The sequence below is a fragment of the Filicampus tigris genome, chromosome 11 (assembly GCF_054856515.1).
Source record: "Filicampus tigris isolate MCC_2025a chromosome 11, RoL_Ftig_1.0, whole genome shotgun sequence".
In the NCBI taxonomy this organism is placed as follows: domain Eukaryota; kingdom Metazoa; phylum Chordata; class Actinopteri; order Syngnathiformes; family Syngnathidae; genus Filicampus; species Filicampus tigris.
Window position 1 is genome coordinate 15,435,123 of NC_141227.1, and position 24,878 is coordinate 15,460,000.

At 41.5% G+C, this 24,878-nt stretch overlaps 1 protein-coding gene across 1 annotated transcript in view; it reads left to right on the plus strand.

The window, feature by feature from the left end:
* Positions 1 to 24,878, plus strand: part of lrmda (leucine rich melanocyte differentiation associated) — a 248,002-nt gene that overhangs the window by 574 nt on the left and 222,550 nt on the right. Inside the window, exon 3 of the mRNA XM_086046070.1 lies at positions 1,382 to 1,482. Coding sequence (XP_085902196.1) covers positions 1,382 to 1,482 — 101 coding nt within the window. The remainder of the gene's footprint in view (positions 1 to 1,381; positions 1,483 to 24,878) is intronic.

Below are 24,878 nucleotides of genomic sequence, written 5' to 3' on the forward strand. Positions count from 1 at the left end.
TCGGAAGCGTGTAGCGTCTCCTCTGCAAGCTATCATGTGACCAGGTGTGGAGGTTCCTCCCACTCAACATGACAGGACACGGTGTGTTCACGTTGAGGTGCTGAAAAGTGTTTCCAGGGATCTCCCAAATTGCTTCTCAAACGAGTAAACTTTTTACTGAAGAGGAGGGAGCTAACTAAACGTACTTACTAGTATATAAAATGTCTCAAAGGTAACTTTTTCCCATGTCTAAGATTTGAAAAAAGCATTTGTCTCGTATCGCGCTATCATTATCTAAAGTGATGTACCATCAAAACATGTTTACAGTGATAGTTTGTTAAATAAAACATACACTGACAACTGCCCAAAACATTACACAACTGTAGCATCTGCAACTAGATTCAATAAATATAAAAGCTAGTCTGAAGTGCTGAAAAGTGCTCAAAGTGATCCTCCCCAAAAGTTATTTTAAACACGTTTACTCAACTCAACCAGGTGGGAAGTCAAGCTAATAAATGTCCTGAAGTACAGTAATGTAGTTACCTGTACCAAATATCAAAAAATGTAACTTTGTAAAATCTATAGTTGCACAACAACATGGAAACAGCATATTTACAGAGTGCCACGTTATACATTAAGTGGAGCACCATGAAACAATTTTCACCGTGATAAACCGTGTTCAATATAACAAATCAACTGACCATAACATTGTTAGTACACTTACAGAAAGCCCAATGAGGTCTAATACCAGAGCTGGTAGAGAGACAGTGGTGAAAAGTGGTCCAAGCTACCCCCCAAAAATTCTTTTCACACTTACCAGTAATTATTGTACTGCTATTACTTTTAAAGATCTAAAATGTATATTTTAAAAGTGTAAAGTTCCACCAAAACACAAAACCAGCATCCATCTATTGTATCTAAAGCAGTGCAGTATTAGAGCACTTAGCGTGAATAAGTGTGTTAGATATAACAAATATACTGTCAACTGACCGCAATATTAGACACCCCTGCAGGATTTAATATGAGATCAAATACAAGGGCAAAATACTAATGCTGTTTTGATATATAAAATTGATATAATTGTAGTGGCAGCGTGGTAACGCAGTGGTTAACACGTGCCTCACAGTTTTGCGGTTCACATCCAGCCTTCTTGTATGAGCGTGAATGCTTGTTTGACCTTGTGCCACACGATTGGATGTCTTCTGCTGCAGCACCCCAAAAAGGCCAATGAAAAACAAAATTAAAACATATGTATCCAAGCTATATTGTTACTTTGTTTAAAACACACTTCTGTGGGTGCTAACAGCAAGATTTAAATTACGGTATGTAATGTTTAAAGTTTTTTATCAACTCCATTACTGCTGCTACACAGATACTTCCTTTTTTTTTTTTTTTTCTCCAGATTTCCTACATTGGACATGATTGTAAGGACATCCCAGACTTCCTTGGGAACTCGTTTGGAGATTTTGCAAGAAGGCTGGACTTGAGCTTCAATCAGCTCAGGTCAGACTTTTTTTATGTCATGTGCTTTCACTTGCTTAAACTGTACATAATGTCTTCATGTTGTCTTGTGCTTGTCTGGCTGGTGAGCATGGTTTTGAACATGCGTCCTCGGGTGTCACAAGACCTCATTTGGCTGATTGGAGGTCAACTGAAGAAAATGGATCCTTTGTAATGTCATTTATGATGGGAACGGGGTCTTCACTATTATGGTGTGACGTTGTCATGAATCACTTTTTGAGTAGCAGCATCAGAGGTTACTGTGGGTCAGACAAGGAGATGATCTCGCTATAACATAATGAGGTCTGTTGGTAACCACCAGCATGCTTGTTGATTTCGGGGAATTCAAGCAATTCGTTGTGCCTCTCAACTTTTGTTTATAACTTCATGTTTGGACCCCAAGCAATCAGAGTTCATGCAGGCCTAAAATTGTACTTTGAGGTGTTTTCTTTACATAGTCAGGTTCCCCCCTTGGGTTTTTCCTCTTCACTCACATGACCATACTGGGAGTTCAAGGGTGGGTGGGGTTAATAAGCAACATGTGATAATGTTTTTAGCTTCCTAATGCAATGCGACGCCCTCCCCTTATTCGACGTGATCCCTATTAGAATGTAACTAATCCACCGCTTAATTGCAGAGAACCGCTGCCTGTTAGAAATATGTTTGAAATGCATACAGTATGCGAGATTGGGACACAACAAGTGGAATTCGACTTGATATCTAAGGCATTTGTAGTGTTAAGTCTCTTACACAAATGTACTGGATAGCAAAATGTAATGCCTTTACATTTTACACAGAACCCAGCAGAGCAGGATATTGACAGAACTTTTGTGCTTTGGACAGCACCAGCATCTGGTGTGACATAAGATACTTTCTGATGCTACCATTTAATTTATCCTAACAATTTGATGCTGTTCATACGTATAGAGACACAGAAAAAAAAAATCCCCTCTTTTGGAAAAATTCACTTTTTGACTTTGTCTCCACATTCCTTGTCGATACACCATTTATATCCACCAGCGACACGGAAAAATAGTGACTTTTATATGCCATGTAAAAGGGGCTTCTGATGCTTCCTCCAAAGGTGGAAAATTATCTGGTTGGCATTGCAACCCATATTCCATTGTCTGTGCTGGTCATATCAAACGGTGACATTGAAAAATTCTGGCTTTTATAGGCAGTATAAAAAGAGCATCTGATACTACCTTCGAACACAGAAGCTGCCAGGTCGACTTCGTCCTCCCATTCCATGCCTCTGCTGTTTATGAGGAATGGTGAAATTGCTTTTACAGGCAGTATAAAAGAGGCTTTAGTTGAGTGTAGCAGGAGACATTCATTAATTTAGAAGTTTAACAAATATGATAAGCTTAGTCAGATAGTGAGGCAGATTTTGGATTTGACGACAGGACTTTACCTCAGCGTCAAGCGTCACCAGGTGTAAATGCCAACCTGAAACCGTGAGCGCGTACGCCGCGTCACCGTGCTCAAGTCAAATCCAACGGGAGACGTTGCCAGAGTTTGTTGCGGCTAATGCGCTCACTTCTGTCAGCGCCATGGACAACACTCCACCACCATGCTGACAGTGAGTCGCAATGAGAAGCCCGGCGTCACTTGCATCACTTTTAAGTGAGCGCTGTGTGTGCCTCGCACGATTTGTGCGCATTGTTTGTGTATCACCGATGGAAGATCCCAGGCAGGTATTGGCGGGGATGAACTCTCGGTAGCGATCCGTCACGCCCACACTCCTCCGCTGCCGTCAAGCCGTGTCATCACTGTGTACTGTTGTGTCACCATCTTTGTTCCAGGTCAGGTGTTTACACAGTGTGTAGTGTTGACATGATTCCTTTTGTTGTTTGCTGTGGTGGTCACAATCGCCTACGCGCATGCTGTCACACTGGACATTCATGAGACGCAAGAACAATCCCTTACAGATTTGGTAAACTAAGTTAAAAGTTGTGCACTGTCAGCATTTTATAGCATGTCCTCAACACACATGAGACTCATTACAGGTCATATAATATAAAACATGGAAACAATTAGACTTTTACAAGCCTGTCATCTGTTACAGATATGTCATATAAAACAGAATGATCATGTCGTGTTTACAATGTTCCCATTGTGTAATGGCGTTTCCTTGTATGTGAAGTGCATTCAAGACAAGCTTAATATACTCCTCATTTGAAAGCTACAGTATATGATATGACGCGTGTATACTGGAAGGTACTTCTTATAATGCAATCCAGCAAGGAGTTGGAGCTGCTCTAGTACAGAATGGGGCTTTTTTTTTTTTTTTTTTGTGCCACTGCCCCTTGCAGCTGAACAGTGTCACGGAACTTTTACATCTGCAGAGGTACAAGTAGTATTAGGGCCAAGCTAATAATAATAATAACAGGCAAGCTGTCGCCTGTTTGTGAGGGAATTCCGGCATGGGGTGTGAATTGTAACACCCGACGGTCATTTTTCCTGCTCTGTTATGATGAAAGCAACCATCACTGCCTGATTTAAATAGTAAGAAGTATTTTATACATCACGACACCGGCGCTGATCTCGTCTACTTACCGTCGTGCGTTGAGATATGAGCCGTCATTTGACAAATTCTTTGCTCTGACCTTCAAACAAAAATTTACGATGCAAGAGCTGTACGGTAGCAGTGAACTAAACTTTACTTATCTGACAACAAAGCAGTATTTTTGCAGATAGTGAACGATTCTTCAAAAAAGAGGCTTCAAGTTGAGTAATGCTCTGTTCTCTGTTTAAGTCTACTGTCAAACTAAACCTAAAAGACAGAGAAGTATACAGTGCATTTAAAACAGCCACACACTCTGTCGTCCACTGGCTTAATGCTAACACACAATGCAAAATGGTAAAGACGAGCTAACAGGTAGTATCGATACTAAACTACAAACTAAACGTAAAAGACAGAATTACACAGTGTATTTTAAACAGCCACACACTTTGTCGTCCACTAGCTTAATGCTAACACACAATGCAAAATGGTATAGACGAGCTAACAGGTAGTATCGATAGTTGTGGTGTTGTAACGCTTTAAGAAACAGATATTTGAACATAAATGGTGCATCAACACATGTAGACAGACAATACAAGAATACTCACAGGCATATATTTTTTTTTATGCAGTGCGAATAATGACTGATATTGCTGCAGAACTGGATTATACTGCCACCCAGTGGCCAAGTGCTGTTTTAAAAAACATATACAACATACATTGTTTTTATTTTTTTTTGAGGAATCTGAAGCCATATTTGTGGAATTTTTCTTCTGGGGAAAGATGACTTGAGGTACAAATGTGATCACTGAATGACTTTAACTCTCATCTCAAGGCACCACATTATAAGATTTACAGAATGCCATCATGTGATACTACAAAACAGTATTCTGCTTTGCCTAGATTCTGGGTTAAAGGTGGATAAATACATACTGTTTTCTAGCTGGCCCATTGTTCTTTTGAAATGAAATCATCTGTCAACCAAGGGTCATGTTATAAGCTCATGTTTTTAGATGTCATAGTTTGGCGCATATTCAAGATTTCAACTATTAATTTAGGCAATTCTAAACCTTTTAGGGGGGCCTGTCTATTATCTGCAGATTTTTGCTTTTCGCTCTAGCTCTTGCTCCCTACCTCCCGTGAGTAGCGTAGGTTCACTGTAAATGGTAATTCAAGTAGACTTCAACTAATGTAAGCAGCTTTTATTTAGAATAAGCCAATAATAGGACCCTTCCAGTCAATGCAAACACAAGTGTTGATGTTCGTCTTTAGAAATACGCAGCGTTTGTATTGCGGCCGACCTCCTGATGTGTGAAAATTCCATCTGTCTGTACAAAACAAGAGTTTGACTTTTGCATTGCAGATGAGCCCCGGCGTCGTACGTACAGTAGGCTGCACGCGCTCACCCAGGGCGATGTTGGCGATGGCAGGCGTTTTGCATTTTAATGACAAATCAAGTATGCTAACTCGCATTTGAAAAGGGAAAGTGCTCTCGGTGTCGGCCGGCTGTCAAAGTGAGATGTAAGCAGTGTGATGAAAAGAGAACAAAGAAGACAAAGTAGGGAGGCCTGCTACACTGAGAAATGAAATAAAACCGTGTATGGCCTGTCAGCTGTGTCGTTTTAGATTCATATCCAAAGAAGGCTGGAGTATTAGCGCCACGCTCGCGCCTCACTCATCTGTCTCGCCTAATTCGTCACGGGGGCGCGCTGTCTTTCAACGCGGGCAAGGGGCCTGCTAATTGACAAACACAGACATCCCATCCCAGCCAAGGTGGGCTGCATGTTTGAGGGGCTATAGGTGGGTGGAGAGAGGGGGTGCTGCTCCCGGTCCTCGAATGAGAAGTGACAACGGGAAGAGAGCCTGTCATTGTCTAACCTAAGTGTTCAATCTGCAGGCACGGCGCCATGCAGATAAAGTGTCAGTTAGGCGGAGAGGATATGAAACATTGGCGCTATGAAGTCCTCCCATCACTTAACCAGCGGCGTGATCGTGCGTGTGTGTTGAGTGGTGATGTATAGCAAAAAAATTCCATATCAGATCCAGGCAGGCCTGTTTAGGATAACGTGAGCTCATAAATTAGGCGAGCAAATAACACATTTACGTCAGGGACATTGATGTTTAGTGTCAAAAACAACCGTTTTAATTTCACCAGGCTGGCTTTTCAAAATTATGGACTTCTCCAGGGAAAGCAGGATGTGTTAAGGACATTTGAACTAATGGATGGTTTGTCGTGTTTCCCCATCTCTCCAATTTCAGCTTATATCTCAATTTCTTTCAGGTTTCTTGGCGTCAGTAGAGTTAGAGCCGTAAAGAATTATTTGTCATAGGGGTGAGTTGTAAAGAGGTTTTTATAGTGGCAATATTTAAAATGACAAAAAGACCTATAGAATGAAGGTTTGATAGTCTTGTGGCTTTACTTTGGTGAAATAATGATAAAAAGAAATAAACCTGATGTTGACAAGCCTCCATTTTCTGCCGTTTGCTGTTTTTTTATAAACGGCCCCAAAAAAATCTTCCCGGAAATTTTCTGCTGCCACCGTAGTATTAGTGCTCGGAAACCGCCTGCGTAAAATAAAATGCCAGAAAGGCAGAACAGGGGTGTGCGGTTTAAACGGCCAAAACTCACTTCTCCCTCCCTGTTGTGTAGAAAGCAACTGTTGCTGTCCGGCAAGTAGTTTAGATATCACACCAGATGCTGACGTCATCTTAATATGTCGTAGCACGGCACTATCACCGCCTTTGATAGATACTTTGCAAAAGCCAAAGACAGATAAATGTGGCACCTTCAGTTCCTGGATCCCTTTTCTGTGTGTCTTTTGTTGCTAGTGCTTCTGCTATGTGCATTATCACTGAAAAGATTTGTACGTTTTTTGTAAGGTTTTACCTAGTTTTACACCAGCCACATTCCAAAAATACGCATGTTAAGTTCACAGGTGCAAATGTGAGTGTCACCGTCTAAATGCAGAGGTGAGCATTTTATGAAATTTTGCTGGTCCGTCAGTGGCAAGGATACCCGTCCATCATTCATCAGTCCGTCATTCTTTGTGACGAACTGAACTGTAATGGTCAGTCGGTCATTCAGTCTGTCAGTTAAGACCGTCATTCAGTCCATCAGAAGTCTGTTGGTCCGCCGGTCCCCCCCAAAACGGGCATCCGCCATTGTCGGACTAACGTTCCGTCAGTGACGGACTGACAATGACACTGACTGAGCTGTCCCATCATTCGTCAGCAAAACGGGTGTCCGTCAGTGTCTGTATGTGCCCCACGATTAGCTGACCACCATTCCAGGTCACGCTCCAAGTCAACTGGTTTAGGCACCAACTCACCCACTAATTACGATAAGCGGTGTAAAAAAATGGATGGATGGATGAACTTATATGACTGCTACAAAAATTTGAATATGACTTTAAACTTTGCCTGTGCAGTTTTTAGGCCTGTACAGTTTTTAGGAAGTCAAATTCTGAAAAGATAATTTGCCCTTGGAAAGGGTTAATTCACTGTCCAGTAGCTCCTGTGACCAAAATTGTTTGCAAATTGAAATGAATTGGAAGTAGACCATCATCATGGAATGCAGTGAATAGCGCTTTCATCCCAGAATGTGTAAATGGCTCTTTTGTAAGTGGCTGTTTAGAATTGTAGGTCCAAACGAGTACATTTGGTTTGTCAACCATTGTAGGAAAAGAGAAACAGTCACAAGACAATATAGTTTCTTATCTTTTTGGCCCGCAGAGCAGTTGACTGTCTGAGTGCAAATGCAAGAGGAGGCTGTTGACAGCAGTGGACGCGTCTATTAATCACTGTCAGCAGCCATCAGCCCTCTGGAGCTTTCCACAAGCTCCTCTTTGCTTCATCTTGCCCATTCGGAATGGAAAGGAACATATTTATGTTCCTTTTGTTCACATAATATATACTGGCCAGTGATGCCATTCCTTTTATGACTGCGTCACATTTTTTCCCCTTTTTTTTTTTTTTTTCTTTCTTTTTTTTATTTTTTTTTATTGTACACCCTGAGACGGATGGCGTGCCACTGACACGGAGATTTACAGGCCTCCAGCTTGCAGTGGCGGAGCTTTAGAAGGGCCCGCTGACATCCAGCCAGCACTTTGGAGGAGGAGAATAAAAGCTGACATTTTATTGGCTCTAAAATAGAGAGAGAGAAGTCGTCGCAGAGGAGGGGGAAAGAAAATAAAAGACATTCCGCTGCATTTTATTTATTTTTTTGCCAGAAAAACAAGATTGATTGGGTATTATTTCGGAACTTGTCAGGGGTAATAAGTACAACTATGATTTCAATTATCACCCACTAAATATAGTTCAATGCCAAAATGTGCCATTTGTCAAATATGCAATCCTATCCTATTTTAATATTTTATGTTGACCGCCGCGGCTGGCTTGTTGGCTTCAAAGCCATCTCGGGGATGTATTTTTCCATTGACAGAATTCCAATTAGTTTTAGTACACTCTGGCTGAATAAAATGGCTCTTAAAATCGGCAATGTTTCCTCGCCGGGTTTGTTTTTTTCCTTCGCAGAGTGATGGATCTTTTACGAGTTGACCCGACGGGGCCCGGGTGGACACTCTCTCCTGTTTCTTACTTGGCCGGTGAAAAACAAAGTATCCACATGTCTTCGTCATTGCCATATTCCTTATTTGTGATATTGCGTAAACATCTGCTGGGCCCGGGTAAAGATCATGACTCGCCTACATATTTAAAGCCTTATTAAATACTTTACAAGTTCTACACGCATTCCGCAAGCGAAGCACGTTGTAAATATGAGTCAGATGTATAATTCATTAGTGACATGTTTAGTAAGTAGACGATTTTGGGGAGCGCTAATGTGTACTCAGGTTTTGACAGGCGCTTTGTGCATTTTTAAAGCGCACGTTAAAAGGGGAGATGATTGGACCGGGCACTGGATTGTCAATAACAGGCCTGCTGCTTGAAAGTTGATGATGTGGGGGAATCGCTGCGTGTCGTAAATCTGCTTCCTTTTTTTTCTACCCTGACGCTGCTTTTCAAGCCCATAACATATGTCAAGTCATTTAGGATACATGCCATGCAGTAATGAGCGTTTTGCTATAAAAATCACTCGTGGTTTCTAGTCGAGTCTCCTATAGGGCTTAGTTTATGTTCAGCCCATTACCCTCAGATAAAAGATGTAAGCAACTGCGAGGCATGGAACATATTACAACACAGCCATGATTCTACATCTCTTGGCCGAGCCCCAAACGGGGGGAGGAAATCCCCCAAAAGGTTTGGAAGAGGAACAAAAGCGCTTCCTTTGGTTACAGTCTAGCCTCTTGGAGTCACTTCACGGCCTTCAATCTGTCTCCTCTACGTCTTCCTGGAGGTGAAAAGTGAAGACAGATACTTGGGGCGCATTTCAACTCAACTTGGGGGATGTGCGCCAGGTGGTGGGGATGTTCACAAGAACACCCCCCCAACCCCAACCCAAAGCCAGGCACCTTTAACCTCATAGTGAGTGAGGAACTTGCAGCATACCGCGCAACCTGAATCTTGACCGAGATCAGCAAGAAAACAATAAAGCAAAACATTGATCCAAAGTTGATCCGAATACAGCTTGCTCACACAGAAATTCACAGAAATTCTGTCGAAACAGAGGATCATTTCAGAAATATTTCTGGAATCAGTGAACTAGTCAGCGTCTGGTGTATGTTTTGACAGAGAAAATGATTTTCAAGAAAACAGGTCAGGAGATGTGAATGGAGACTTTCACACCCCTGTCTCAGAAATATCCAACCCTCTGTTATGACCTCCCAAGGCTGAATATTTGTGGGGCATCTTCATTTCCACATTTTGTGTCGCAGTCATCTAGACACAAGGGATAACAGTTACACTAAGGGTATTTTTGAATGACAAAAAACTCAGCGTACCTTTTCATTTTAGAAAAGCTTAGCATTCACAAACGCTCTCAAAAATTATGTAGTCTGCATGCCGGGCCAGTAAATGGAGATGGCAAATGACTATACTACAATAAAACTCACAACAAAGACAAAAACGTCTTCCAAAGTTTTTGAATAATGCATATCACGAGGGATGTTACGTATACATGTGGCTGCTATCTGCAGACATGCCAACTCTTTGTGTGGCTAACAACGTGCTGCTCAATCGCCGGCGATCAACATGCCAATACTGTAAAACATCGCGGGGAAACTTGGACATTGTTTGGTTGTTGCAAGATTTAGTCCCAACCAACCCAGCGTAGGTTTCAATGAGGACTGCAGGTGACTCTGGATACCGGATCCTTCCTCACCGTCCCTATTCAAGAGATTTGGCCCCGCGAGACTTGTTTTTGTTTCCCCAGACTGAAACGAATTAGGTGGTCAACATTTTGATACTGATGAAGATATAGTAGATGCGGTCGAGGCATTCCTTGAGGGGTGTGATCAAATCTGGTTCCGGGACAGACTTATGCGCTGCTGGTGCAAGGATGGAACAAGTGCTTTGAACTCCAGGGTGGATTATGTTGAAAAACACGAAATGATCAGAATTCTATCTATCCGAAAACTCCCCCCTCGTAAATATACTGTACTTCCTCACCCTACGTGTGAAATGTGAATATGCTTCAGCAGTGTACTAAATGTAATTCTGCCAATGTACTAATGTGTTCTGCCATTCTTTTTTTGATATGTGACATACTCGAATAATACCCCAACTGAATACCTTCTCAGATAACTGTTTTCAGCATTTATATGGACATGTTAATGGTGTCTTTCATAAATCTTCACCTTTGAGGCCCGTTTTCAAATATTTGCATTTTCAGCCATCAGAACAACGCTATTCTTTAAACACACAGCCAAAAACAATTCCATCTTAATCCGTTATCAGTTCAGCGTAACACATGTAAATGGTCCCTGAAGCCATTTCCTCAACCAATGATTTCCACCCGTGTAAACCAGAAGTGGATGCTCACTTCCACCAGAAAAAAGCCTTGCAGCACACGTGTGGACCACACTCAGAATGAGCTGTGAGTTCATGTGGCGGGTGGAAAACGTGCCCTCAGGTCGATGCAAATTGTCAAAGAATGATTTCACATTTTTTTTCTGCCTGGTTTTGAATGCCATATTTTTTAAAGGGTGGAGAGCATGTTAATATCGGGACGTGATTATTGAAGACAACTCCCAATTTTCACCCACATATCAATGGACATGATAACTTCTGTGGACTGTGTGGAATTGACTGAAGCAACATGGTGTGTCAGATCTTTCTGTAACCTGCAGAGGCATTGTTGACTCACTCTAAACTAGTTTTCTGTCTAAAGAAGACCAAGCGGACGTCAGCTATGGGAAGCTGAGCTATGAAAACTCCTCAGGGCTTCTCTACACAACACTGACATGGAAGAGGAGTTCAGAACATTTAGTTAGAGATTCATGGTAAAGGTTTTTCTAATTTCAGGTTTCAAACAGCGTTGGTGGGTAGGTTCTGTCCTTTTTTTTTGGTTGCTTTCCCGACACACTTGTCGAAAGCTTGAAGCATCCCTGACGCTGGACAGCTGTGCCGCGTTCGCCTCACACCTGTAACTCATTTCCTGTTGCCATTTCACTTACACATACTACGATCTTTCACAGTTTTTCCTTTCCCCGAAAAAGAGACCAAAGTGTGCGTCCAGACGACAAGATTGGCGGGTGATAACGACGACGACTTCAACTTGTTTAATGTCCGTGCAAAGAATACACAAAGAAATGTAGACTTGGATGAGCTCCAAATATCAAGGGCAAGTCATGTCTTTTTTTTTGAGGCTCCATCTGACATTCATCAAAATGGAAATATGTTTTAATGGTCAGGCAAGGCTGCAACACATCATAAGCGATTGCCTCACTTTCCCACTCTGGGACACATTGAGATAAGAAGCAGTGACTGCATGTTTCATGTCCACGCTGATGACATGTCTCCTGGAACAAGACTTTCATTTGCAATCTTCTTCTTCTCTCTGGTTTACCTCATAAAACCCCGTCTCTGCATTAGGACAAATACACAACGTTTCATGAGATCTTCCGCCTGCCCAGACGTTTGGTGATGTTCTAGACTCTCTCCCCGTAGCTTTCGTACCGCGGGGCACTGAAGAGTTCCTTTATTTTCTCCCTCTGTCTGGATCCTAGGCCCTTGGGTCCTCCAAAGCGCCGAATGCGTCTGCACTCAGATGTTTGTAAAAACACCAAACAGCCGAGGAAGAAGAAGAAGTAAGATGGGAGGAGGGTGCGCAATCCTCATCGGGCCAAAGTGTTCACGTACGAGCAGAGCGGGCGGCGAGAGGCCCAAGAGGGTGTGAAGACTTGTGATCTGAGGGCCGTTTGTGTGTCAGTCGGATCAAAGTCTTTGTGTAAAGGAGGAGAAATCTCTTTTACCTTCCCCCGACTATGGCAAGACATTTTTTGGGGGCTACTGGCGGAAGCAGGGCTGAGATGAAACATGATATCCGTTGCTATTCCACCTCTTAGTATCTTAAACATTTACATCAAGATGTACATAGAAGTTGTGGCCAATACTTTCCATATTGCTGCAACTAACGCCCGGAAACATTTAGAGTTGTCGATGACAAATTGGACAGACCCAACACAAGCCACATGCTGCTTCACCTAACATGTAGTAGTCGGTTCTGATAGGTTTACAGTGGTGTGCACGTGTAGCGTGTCAATATGCATTTGCATTTAAAAGCATGATGATATAATAATTGAGTATCCAAGGGGCAGCAGCCTCTGCCCTCTATGCTACATCGCACACAAAAATGCTGCGTTGCTCTAATGCCAAAAGGGATATTACATTATTTAAGTAAAAAAGGAAGTCAGCTGCTTTCTTCCTCGAAAAAAAGCAGAAGTAGCCTTTTCATTTCTGCTTTCATCAGAATGTTAGTTTTTGTTTACTGTTAGTCTGGAATAGGCTGTGAACCTGCAGGAAAAAAATGGAATAAAAAGATATTTCTTCTAATTTATTGGCCATTTACAAGGAAACACTTTAAACCAAAAATGTACAAACAATATGCAGGCCAATCATTCATTTGTGATTTTTGTAGAATGGAAGAGTACATGCAAAAAGCTAACTCTTAATCCTATCATCATAAATAACAGGATTGTTACAGCACTCTGTAGACCGCCATCACGGCCAAACTACAGCATCTCAAATTTACACTTGCTCTACATCATACAAATTCATTGACACTGAACTGTGTCTCAGCATCTCAAGCTAAAGCACAGCAACAGCATAAAGCTAACGTTAGCACCTGTTTATTTTTGATCAATTCTAGCCCCGTATCGATTTAGCATATATTCTCAGCAGCACAATGCAGAGCTGCAGCAAGTCTCTGACTCTGACGCTAATCCTTAGCTTGAACCCGGCGGAGGCCTCGTATACTGTAAATGTACACAACTGTCAGTCACACTCGCCCTCTCACGCTGCGAGGGGTGCAGGGAGCGTATCCTTCCACAGGCCCGGCTGTTTAAATTAATTATAAGTTTTATAGCGAAGCCCGAGGCCTTGCACAGGCAGCTAATCCCAGTAGAGGGCTAATCCGACCCCACGTTACAGAAAATCAATGCACCTCTTTGGTGTTGGCATGCCATCAGGGCATGGGGACACATGTCAGACAGGCCTGCTGATTTTTTTATGAGGCTTGTGTTTGATGTGCTGGAGCCGCTGGAGGATGCTCCAGGTACACAGAATTGAAAAGAATATCCGGAAGCAAGAATAGACCCTCTGACCCGAATATTTATTTATTATTATATATGTCCGTGTGTGTGTATTTTTGGAGCAAACAGCTGTTGTCAAAAATTGTGATTTTTATTATTTGGTATGTTTACAGTGAATTACTTCAAATATGAATGTTCCTGATATAACTATTTATTGGCAGGTATGTGCACTGACTTCTATTTAACAGTCGTTTGATTGGTTAATTCTGAATGTAGTCACTACTCGCACATCCAATATATTTTAGTTTATTCTGTCTAATTGTCTTATTTTCACATTAAACATAAGAATTGGCTCAAATATGCCCAAAGCCTGACATATTACCTGGAATTGTCAACATTTTATATTCAGTTTATGATAAATACAAGTCATGAGCAGGCTTTCAGAGAGAAATGATTTTTTTTTTTTTTTTGCATCTTGAATGATTTATGAGTTTTATTGTAGTTATGTTAAGCATTTGTAAGACATTTTGTTAGCACTGACTGGCTGTAGATCAACTAATCAGTCAGACTGGCTAGTTTAATTATGTTGCTTGCAGTTTTGCGAGATTCATCTCGATGTTGAGGATTGGTTTTGTCATTTCCAAAGTGCCAATCTGTGTCTTTTTGCTAATAAGTCTTTTTACGACCAAAGATGGGGACATACCGGTTTTATGTCAACGACTAGATAGACACAGCCTCAGTCACTTTAATACAGGAATGTCCAAAGTCTGGCGCGGGGGCGAAATGCGGCCCATGTTTAAATTTCTTGTACTCCGACATACTTTAATTTAGTTTTCTTAGCCCATAGTCTCATAGCAAGAGTCTGTACTCGCTAACTACTATAAACAAGGATACAGAACTACTGACATGCTAATGTTAGCTTACTCTGTCGGTGCCTTAGCCTTGCACACTACATTATAATCCTTCACAGTCACAGTCTCCACTTAACTGCATCTTGCCCTCAGTCCCGACTGGAATACAATTGATCTGTGAGAATTCAGATCCTTGTTGACCATTGTTGTTTGTTAGCATTTCCTGCAAGTTCAAAGTGGTGTGGTTTTTGCAGCTTCTAGTGGTAACCTGGCCCATTTTGAGGCCATGCAGTGGAAAAGGGGCATATTTAATTCAAGCATAAATCCGACCGACCCAAGATGTTTTTGATGTAACGTTAGATAGGAAGGTATGCATTGTGTTGTGGAGGGATTTCTTTTCAACTTTCAGGCATTATTGTCAATCATCAAAGGGCAAAGCCGAGTGAATTTTGAATGGTGAATGAAGGAAGGTCAAATTGGTCCCTCTGTAGCTCATACATATGATCTTGTTTTAGTATGTCGAATACAGATATAAATGTTATTAACCCTTTTAATTTGTTTTTTTTACTGCAGCTGATCTAAATTTTGCCAAACATTTGTTTGTCTTTTTGTATGTTCTTTTTGTGTAGAAATGACGCTTTTAGCAATCTTATGTCTGGTCATAAGACCTGGAAATGTTTTGGCTCTTCTTCATCAAGGACTCTTTTTTTTTTTCCAATGTGGAAAATTGAATCTTCTGATCCATGCTAATTCAGCCACTTATTTTCTCTATGTAATCACATTCTTTCATCACAATGGACCTTACTGTGCGGCTGTATTTTTCACAGTCAAAAGATTGACAAATTGATCAAAACTACATAATGAGTATTAGAATTCCAACAAAATCAGCCATTTAGCAAGCAAGTCCATGTGAATCATTTGCTGATACATACAAATGCAATCTTTCACAAACCAATAATAGCTACCTCATGACTGTCCGTCTGACCCAAGAGAAAACAAATCACAAGACTGCCTCGCTTTAACAAAATAACAATTATTTTTCTGTCATAAAGACTCTGCTTTTATCTGGTTTTCTTTTTCAGAAATAAGTCTGGACGTTGATGCAAAAGGCTGAAAGTTTGATAGTGACCAATAGCTAAAAGACACCCCAATTTCTACATAATGTCATTTACTTTCTAAAAGCAATAGCCCCAGATAGTTTTTACAACCATGTTGTAATTGATTGACCATAAAACTAAACCTCTTAGAATTTTAAATTAAAAAGTTTTTAGTGGTTTATGTCATTTATTCGAAGGGTCATAGAAAAACAAGACAAAGCCATTCCATTTCCAGCTCTTTTTTGAAATCATCTTTGGTGCAGTCCGAGCTTTGATTTGAGATAGAGCTTATGGGACGTCAGCAGGTCAACTTGGTTGGCATTATTCATCAAGGTTGAAACTACCAACATCTCGGATCACCACCCAAATGTGATGGAATGTTCCTTGGGCCATGCTCAACTCAGACCATAGGGAAACAAAATCCACAACTATTCATGAATTTTTTAGCAATGCTGCTATAGCTGGGCGAACCAATAAACAAACACCAGCAAAAAAAATAAATACATCAAAATAAAACTGAATAAATCTTCTGTGGCAAGAGATGTAAATATTCCACTTTGTAACATTGAATCGGATGCTATACCATTAGTGAAACGTCTTATTAAACATCAATAATAATCAACAACCGCCTGAGAGTGTTTGTAAACAATAGACACAAAGTAGTTAATCATTATTGTCTGACATGGGGATAACAAATAACAACCCTTTTTATTTTGAATAAAGACAAATATTTTTTTTCTGGTTGTCTTAACTTGACATTGAAATAAAAGCATTTGAGGTGAGCAAAGACTTGTCTCTGTGCATTTACCCAGCACAACTTAAAAAAAAAAGATGGTCATTAGCTTTCCTCATTGCTTCCCATCCACCAGAATGACTTCTAAGCACCCAAGTGTTGTTATTAATATCTTAGTCGCTAGCCTAGCCACGTTTCATCCCGAGGCCGAGAAGTTTGCCAGTGACGTATGACGAAGAGCACGAGGGGAGATTAATAGATGTTTCTTCCCCTCATTTGCTATCGCTCTCGCCGCCTTTTGACTGACGACGGCGCACGATAAACAGAAGGGAAGGCCTCGCGCGTTTCCTGAGTGTGACACTATCTGCTCATCAGCGTTGATGCCGCGTCGTCCTCTGACAGCACAGCTGCAGTCAGCTGTGCAGCAGAGGAGAGGCAGCGGAGGGTGTTTGGGATGTGCATTTTAATCCTGGCCTGTTTAATGTTTACCCCGCTGCCCCCCCCCCCCCCCCCGCGCACCCCCCACTACACCCCGCCCGCCCTCGACAATCTGGGCCAGACATCATTTTAATGGTATGTACAGTGATAAAGCCAATAAAGTGTCAGGATGATTGATAATCGGAGCATTATAGCAATATGACTTTCCAGTTCTCCTCTGTGCTCCGATGATGGCTTCCAAATTGAATTCTTCATGCGTGCGTGCGTGCTCACAAGGCATGCGTGTGCGCACCTTGTGCCAAAACTGTAGGTAAGAAGGAAACGCGGGCTTATGCAATACGTTATATTCAAAATAACAACTGCTGAATTGATCACCAAATAGTTGGGGCTTGCTTAGTGTTCTTGTGTGGAAATATGGAGGGCACAGGCAACACTTATGAGGGCGATTACCATATTTCTCGCACTAAATAAATGATATGAAGTCTTGCTTTGCCCCGAGTGTCACGGGCTGTGAGTGTTTGAGTGCAGTGAGTGTGGTTCATGTCAAAGTTGTCTTTTGTCAGTGTGTGCGCGTGTGTGTGTGTGTGTGTGTGTGTGTGCCTCACGGAGCTGGATGGGAGGTGTAAGTGTGGGAGAGGATAGTGTAAACCTTTCCAAACATGGGTGGACGTTGACATGCCGCAGACACTGAAGGCACCTCGCGAGTTGATCGCAGTGATCTTGACATTCCTTCAGGATTGCTAATAGATCATACGATGACAACGAGTTTCCGCTTTTGGTTGTGTGTTTTTATGTTGTGTGGGTGTGTATACTACTTATAACTACTGTACTTAAACTATTTGTGCAAAATCCCATTAGGTATTCATCAAACTTCACCATCATACTGTTATGTTCCTGGCCGACTAATGCTAATACTCAGCTCACAGGGATGTTTTTTGACCTACTATCTAGTATACCAGGTTCAAATTTGGCAGCAATTGGAGGAAATGTTGTCTTTGAGGGACATATGGAACTGGACAAAAGTACCCTAAAATGTCTGCTTTGGATTTTTGCTACAATTTACATCATTTCCGCAAAATTCACAATACTGATATAATATACTCTGAATGGTGGATGCCAACAGCGACGTTCATTCTTTGCGAGGCTCTCATTACTCCCTACTGGATCCTAGCGTAGAACACGCACTAATAACAGTGTTTTCAGCCAAAAACCAACAGTAGTTGTCAGAAACAGTGGCAACGTAAGATGGCTGCCATCTGGTCATTTTTGTCCAAACCGCTTTAAATTTGGATTACTGCCACCTACTGGACTGGAGTGGAAAAACTCATCTGCAATATACAACCCCTTCCGAAACTTTTTAACATTTATTAACATCTGTATTGGCTTACAAATGACTGTTTTTGACTTATTTTCTTCAGGAATTCAACATTTGTTTTTTAAATAATGTGCATCTTTCACCCAGGACAGCGGCGATGATGATGTCCAGACTAGAAACAAGATCAATGAAGATACTTTCAGTGTTTATGTGAATATACACTGCCAGTGGTGTGTGGAGAAGGATAAAGCTGCAGGAGTTGTGTCTCCATGGATGGAGCTCAACTTTCCATTAGTTGATGTCATTTTGCTCTTCTTCAAAAAGCCAACTGATGGAGACTGAATCAACAGCAGAGTATTGGACTCCATTTTACTCAATTACTTCAAGACACCACTAAATCTACTAAATTCATAACAATCAGTTTATCCATTAATGACTGCATATGTCAAGCGACAGCTTATGCCCAAAAGACATAAACACCATTAGAAACACAGGCGATAACTGCTTTATTTTGCTGTCTCCTTTGAGTGCTATTCTACTTTGTAGTTTTGTGCTCCATCTTCTTCCATGGCTGTTTTTCACAGAGTTATTGCTTTCCGTTTGGAAATCGATAGCGTTCGTTGTGAGATTGACAACACGTGTCGCCCTTGAGTACTGTGGGTGTCTCGGCGGGCCAATGAAACGGTGCCTTTTATCCCCAGTAACCTCCCCTGCCTCTTCCTGGCAGCCATAGAAAGCTCTTTGTTTTATGTAAATGGTGATTGATGACACGTCTGGCTCAGCCGGCAGTTTTTGACAAAAACTATTGATGGCTGCGCTCAGTAAAGTGTTAGTGCAGGTGACAGAGCAATCCATTTTCACAGAAAAGCAGAGTGAAAGCCAAGGAGAGAGAAGCTGAAGCTAGAAAAAGTCATGAACACTTTACATATTTGGAGCTTCACTTTTATAAGTTAGGCTTTCAGGATTTGCACACATGAGCTGTGCTGCGCTGTGGCCTGAACACAACAAATGTGTTAATGGTGTCAAAAATCATACTACAGCCATGCTGCGACAAAAATTATACAAAATCAAAGGAGGCATATGCAATTGTTTCAGGTAGTGCAACATTGCATTGTTGTGTTGGCTTGCTTTGTCGTAATTTTCACAAAATAATGATCACAAAAAAGCACAACACCTCACTCTACCAGAGTCTGTTTTTTTCTTAAATACAGAATACCTCAAAATAATAAATTTTTGCCATTTAATCCGTCCAATTGTGTTCTGCACGCTGTTTAACTTCTGCATTCCTCGTGCACGACGCACACATTGCTCCCGCACTCTGTTTGTCATTGGCTGGCTTTGACTGACATACCATGACCAACGTGATTGGCTGGCCTTCGCCTTGCATTCAAATCCAAACGTGAAACTGAGTTACAAATGCAATTTCGACCAAGAGAAACGTATGCCGTTGATTTTGAGATAATATTTTGAATGTCCTCAAATAGCTATTATATGTTATATAATGCTACATTGTTCTGCCCTACTGCAAATATGACCAGCTATAGCGGGTGCAGGTTAAGGGGTCAACAGAGGTATGTCAGCAGCAGCATTGCCAACACGCGCACACACACACGTACCCAACACAAACAAACAGAGGCTTCGAACCTTCTTTGCTGTGTGATAGGCTGTTGCAGATTAGAGTCCCATCAATCAATAGCAGTAGCATTAGCAGTACAGCACCATTTCTTACACAAAAAAGGTCCTTATATATATAGATAGATAGATACATTTTAAGATATTGTGCCTCAAGTGGAGGGGGACAAGCAACTTTGTGAGCGGGCAAAGAACCCAATGGGCCACCCAAGGGGACGGGCACCTGTTCCTCAGACAGCTCCACTTGGTTTTGGTGGTCGGTTGTTCCTCTTCAAAGTACTAGAGCGGGAATTCACAAATAAAAACGCCGGCTTAAACACACCAGTGGGAATGAAACAACAACTAAGGCGATCAAATCTCCTCCATTTACGTTGTAACAAGACACATTTTTATTCTAGACGAGAATGAGGGCAAGTTGAAGCAAAGTAAAGAGTATAATACACAAACTAACGTTAGCACGCGTGTCCATTTTTTTCACATTTCTTTCGGAGTATTCTCAAATAGAGTGACGGGGTGATGCCAATTCTGTTTGAGTAGAACCTTGTCCCTTTTTTTTGCAGTTTTGCACTCCACTATCACTTCATTACTGGAGCCCATTGGAAGTGTACGCCACAGGAATATAATTTTGGATCTGATCCGGTCATATGCAGACACGTCATATAGAAAATCTGCATGTGAGTGACTATACCACAAAATAAAATCAAAGAAAAAAAACACTTGAGCCAAAATGGAGGCGGTGCTGACGTGAGTCTGACAAAAGCAGATTTAACAGATGCTTCAAGGGGACCTTAACTCATGAAATCCCGCTGTCCTGCATGCCGGGCCCCGCCCTCTAACTGCTGTATAAATAGATTGTCTTGACAGGGTAATTCATCTGCGGCCATGAAAACATCAGCTTTAAAAGACAGCTCGCTCAGACCCCTGCGCTTGTTAGAGGCCAGATCAGCAGCCCAGATGCCTGCGATGTAAACTCATGAAGGGAAGATTAATTTATCTGTCATCCCTGACTTTGACAGTTGTTGTAAATTTGACTCTGGCCTGCGCTCATGGAGGGGAGGGGAGGAGAAGCGCGTGTGTGCGTGGAGTGAAGATATGAAGAGAGGGAGGACAGAATTAACGACTGAGGGCTAGAATTCGACATCTAATGTTGACAAGGAGCTGATGCATCGAGACCAGCTCTCATTCGCGACATGACCCGCTGCCATTTTCCACAAACGCTTCCCAAAAAGAGAAACCTTTGTCTTTTTCCAAGATGGCGCCCCGTCTATGGAAGGCAGGAAAGCGAGCGGTGGTCGTGTCAGGAAAGCCATTTGGTGTCTGATTGATGGTAGCAGTCGAACCACGGCTTCATGTTCTTCTGATCTCCCCTGACGCGCTAGCCATGCCTGGCGCGCCCCGAGAAACAGGAGATGTTTTTTTTTTTTTTTTTTTCAACGTTTTCAACACCACTGCCAAACACATTGCAATATATTTCTCCTCATCCATCTGTCTCACTCTATCGGAAAATAGACGGTTTATGCCTAAGTTTATGAAGGTATCAAAAATTCCTACACATCGCTTACACATCTCATGTATTCTCTTTAGCTAGTGATCTAAGTTTGTGAGAAGAGTCTTCAGTGACATTGGTTGAGACTATTTTATCCTATTCTGATAAAAGTGCTAATATATTTGGGCACGACATCTTATTTATTTCTAATTACCATGATAGTTATTTTTGACAATCATATCGGATTTCATCGACATTGCGCACCAAAAAATAAAACTTGCTGAATTCGCATGGTGCCAACACGAACTGAACGAACATTAAATAATCTGAAACTACATCTCAAGTTTGTTACAAGATTCCTTGTCATTTCCAATTTTATGGCTGTATTTTACTATTAATATTCAAGGTATAGCTGTCCGCCAAAAATCCTGGTTCGGCACGTACCATGGTTATGTATTCCTGTGCTGCACTGATACTCATGTTTGCATGATGCTGTTTCAAATGAGATTGACATGCTGCTAAAATCATGTCACTAGCCATGACGTCCTCGAGCCATAGCCTGACTTGCTCTCCAACTGTTTACAGAGTCGACATGTGGCTGGAGCATGAGGAAGTTATACTTCCTGTGCCTTAACTAATATGTTCCGTGTCGGAATTTGGTACGCTTCAATACTACTGAACCGGATGTTCTGTACTGAATAATTCAGACTAAAAATACATGTACGGTTACACCCATAATTATTATTAATTGCGGGACACTTTTGAACATACCGTACATGTGCTTTAGAACATTCCGGTATTGCTAAATTTTATTCGGGAAATCCTCTCAATTCATATTTGTTTGTTTGTGATCCCAGCTCGTTCTCGAGCGGAATCTCACATGAAAGCAAAGCAGTTAAATTTGGCTGTAATTCATCAGCACCTCCTAGCATGCCTGATTGGACCTCGGGGAGGTGACAATTATAGCCCAGGAGATATTGAGCTTTTATTGTAGATTAGCATGCTAATAGGCTTTGATTTGACAGACCTCGCTTTCCCCCCGGAGAGCGACAGCCTCGAGCCAAACGGAGGGCTTGTGTAAGGGAGTAAACGGGAAAAAAAAACAAAAAAAAAAAAACGAAAGGTGGGGAGTGGTTTGAGAAAGGGGAAAGTAAAGACGGGGGTGAGAAAGCCTGGTGATTGAGGTGGTTTGGAGGAGCGTGGAAGATATTGCTAATTAGCATGTGGAAGAAGAAGAAAGGTTGTGACAGAGGAGGTAACCCAGTCGTGATAAATATGGTGACTTAACAGCCTCTCCTCCCCTCCCTTTTGTCTGTGGAAGCCCACAGCTGTGGACTTAAGAACTCCTTTCACCTAAAAGGAAATCAAAAGATAATCCCAAGTTTGATGTTGGGAGCAACTTTTGAGCCAGAGGGGGAAGAGGGGTCACGGGTGTATAGGGCCAATGAGTTTAAGCTGTAAACCCTTGACAAAAGCTTCTGACATTGTCATTTCCTCCCCGTGTCTCTGAGTGTATTGGGAAACTTTGTGAGCACCTTCTCCGTGCATGACTTAACCGACTCAAGAAGAATAGAGAGATAAGCGAAGTGTTAAAGTTAATTTCCCCTCCAAAACAGATTCCCTCAGGTTGGATTGAATCCTCTTACCTGCTCCGTGTTTGCCAAAATTTCCCTCGCAGATATAAATATGCTCCAAAATTTGGAATGACAGGTCTTTCTTCTAGTTTATGACTCAGATTGTTGCACAATTTGTGCCGTCTTATTGCATTACTGGATAAAGAAACAGAACGAACAAAGCCTTCAATTACTACAATAAACTGATCTCAAGAGAAGGCGAGGTAGAAAAGTTGTGAAGTGGGCTATGCCACTTAGCTTGCAGTGCATTTTCTTTTCTCAACAATGACACTTTGGAGATTTTTTTTAATCTTTCAATGCGGTATCTGATGGAGATGTGGGGGGAAAAAACATCCATTGATGTATCATAATTGTCTAGAATGTGGTGAGCAAATGGTTTGCCACTTTCTCAACTTTCTCAATTTGAATAAATGAGAAATTGAGAAAATGTTTCCAGACTTTTGAATGGTACTGTATATCTTCCTGACAGCAGTTCGTAGCTGTTTATTTGTGATGGATTTAGTTAGTCATATCAAACATGTTTCTCTCCTCTATATTGATAGATGTGTAAGATGCTATAAAAGAATATAACACAAAATTAAAAGAAAGCTGTTTGGACAGTACCAAATAGCAGATTACTATGTATTCATCTAATTGTACTATAAAAACAATTGGTTAAGAAAAAAACAAATTTGGTTCAAAAAGGGATCGATCCGCTACTTGGGTCAATTTGAGACAAGTTTCTAGGTTGTTTTGCGCAAAACAACCCTCCCTCCCAAAATGAAAAAAAAAACAAGAAAATTGGGATATTGGATATTGTACAGTGTTGTATCAAATGATTTGGATTGTAATCAGAGTTAATTATTTTGGAATCAAATTGAAACATATCGTAATTATAATGTACCGTATCATACCTTAATTGGAGCAAACTATCGTAGTTGTACGAGTAATCTGATTGTATTGTAGTCGCACCAATTATTTAATCTTATCGTAATGGAAGTCACTTGGATCGTATCACATCATGATCAGAGGGTATCGAATAATATTGGAATGAATCAAATTCTTATTAGAGTTTATCATATCACAATTGGAGTGAATCGTATCTTATCATTAATGGCGTGAATCATATCGTCTCACGTTGTATCACAACTGGAATGAATTGTATCGTATCGCTCTGTAATGTTTAACTCAATGTGTATTGCTTCATATTGCAATTGGAGTTAACCACACCATAATTGGAATGAATCGTACCATAATTGGATTGAACTGTCCCACTCCAGATTGCTTCTGATCGTAAATCATATAATGAGCGTGCTATATTATATCAGAGTAGCTTTATACTTCCCATGCGTACATCATATCATTGGCATCGTATCCTGATACGGATCATATCATCCTCAGTGATGGCGACACATGGCCCGAGTATCTAAAGCTTGTTTGCTAACATTTAAAGGCTTTGGTTTTATCTTACATGTGTTCAAGTCATCAGACCTCATAAAACCTGACTTGACCATCTCTTGGGTAGCAAGGACAGAGGTGCGGGGAGGGCGATAATGCATGTTCTGGTGCTGACAGCTGACCTTGAAGAGCTCAGATGAAATGGCCCCACAATCATCCCAGTATCCCAGTTAGTGGTTGTAGCCTACAAATGACCGTCCACACTTCCCAAGCACGGACCTGCAGGTGTCGTGTTCAGTATTTCCTCGGAGCACATTTTCTTACCATGAGAACGTAATTGTCAATGATGAGGTCCTGGAGCTTGGCGGGGGCTCAGAAGAGGGGGATGCAGTCGTGGTCGGTGGGGGGAGAAGTCTGTTGTTTTGTGCCAAAACTTCAGGCCTGGATGATCCAAGGGCTTGCCCTTTGGGACGGCTCCGGCCTGCCAAAATAGTGTCATTCCGAGGGGGGGGAAAAATGATTAATCTATCCCTGCCTTCGCCACAAGAGAAGAAAGTTACACAACAGGATGTTAGGAGGTAAGTGTACATAATAAGCTGTTAATGCCTTGCAAAAATGGAAAGAAATACATTGATCTGTTGCGCTCACAAGGCTGATTGATGATTTTGCTGGGCAGTGTTGTG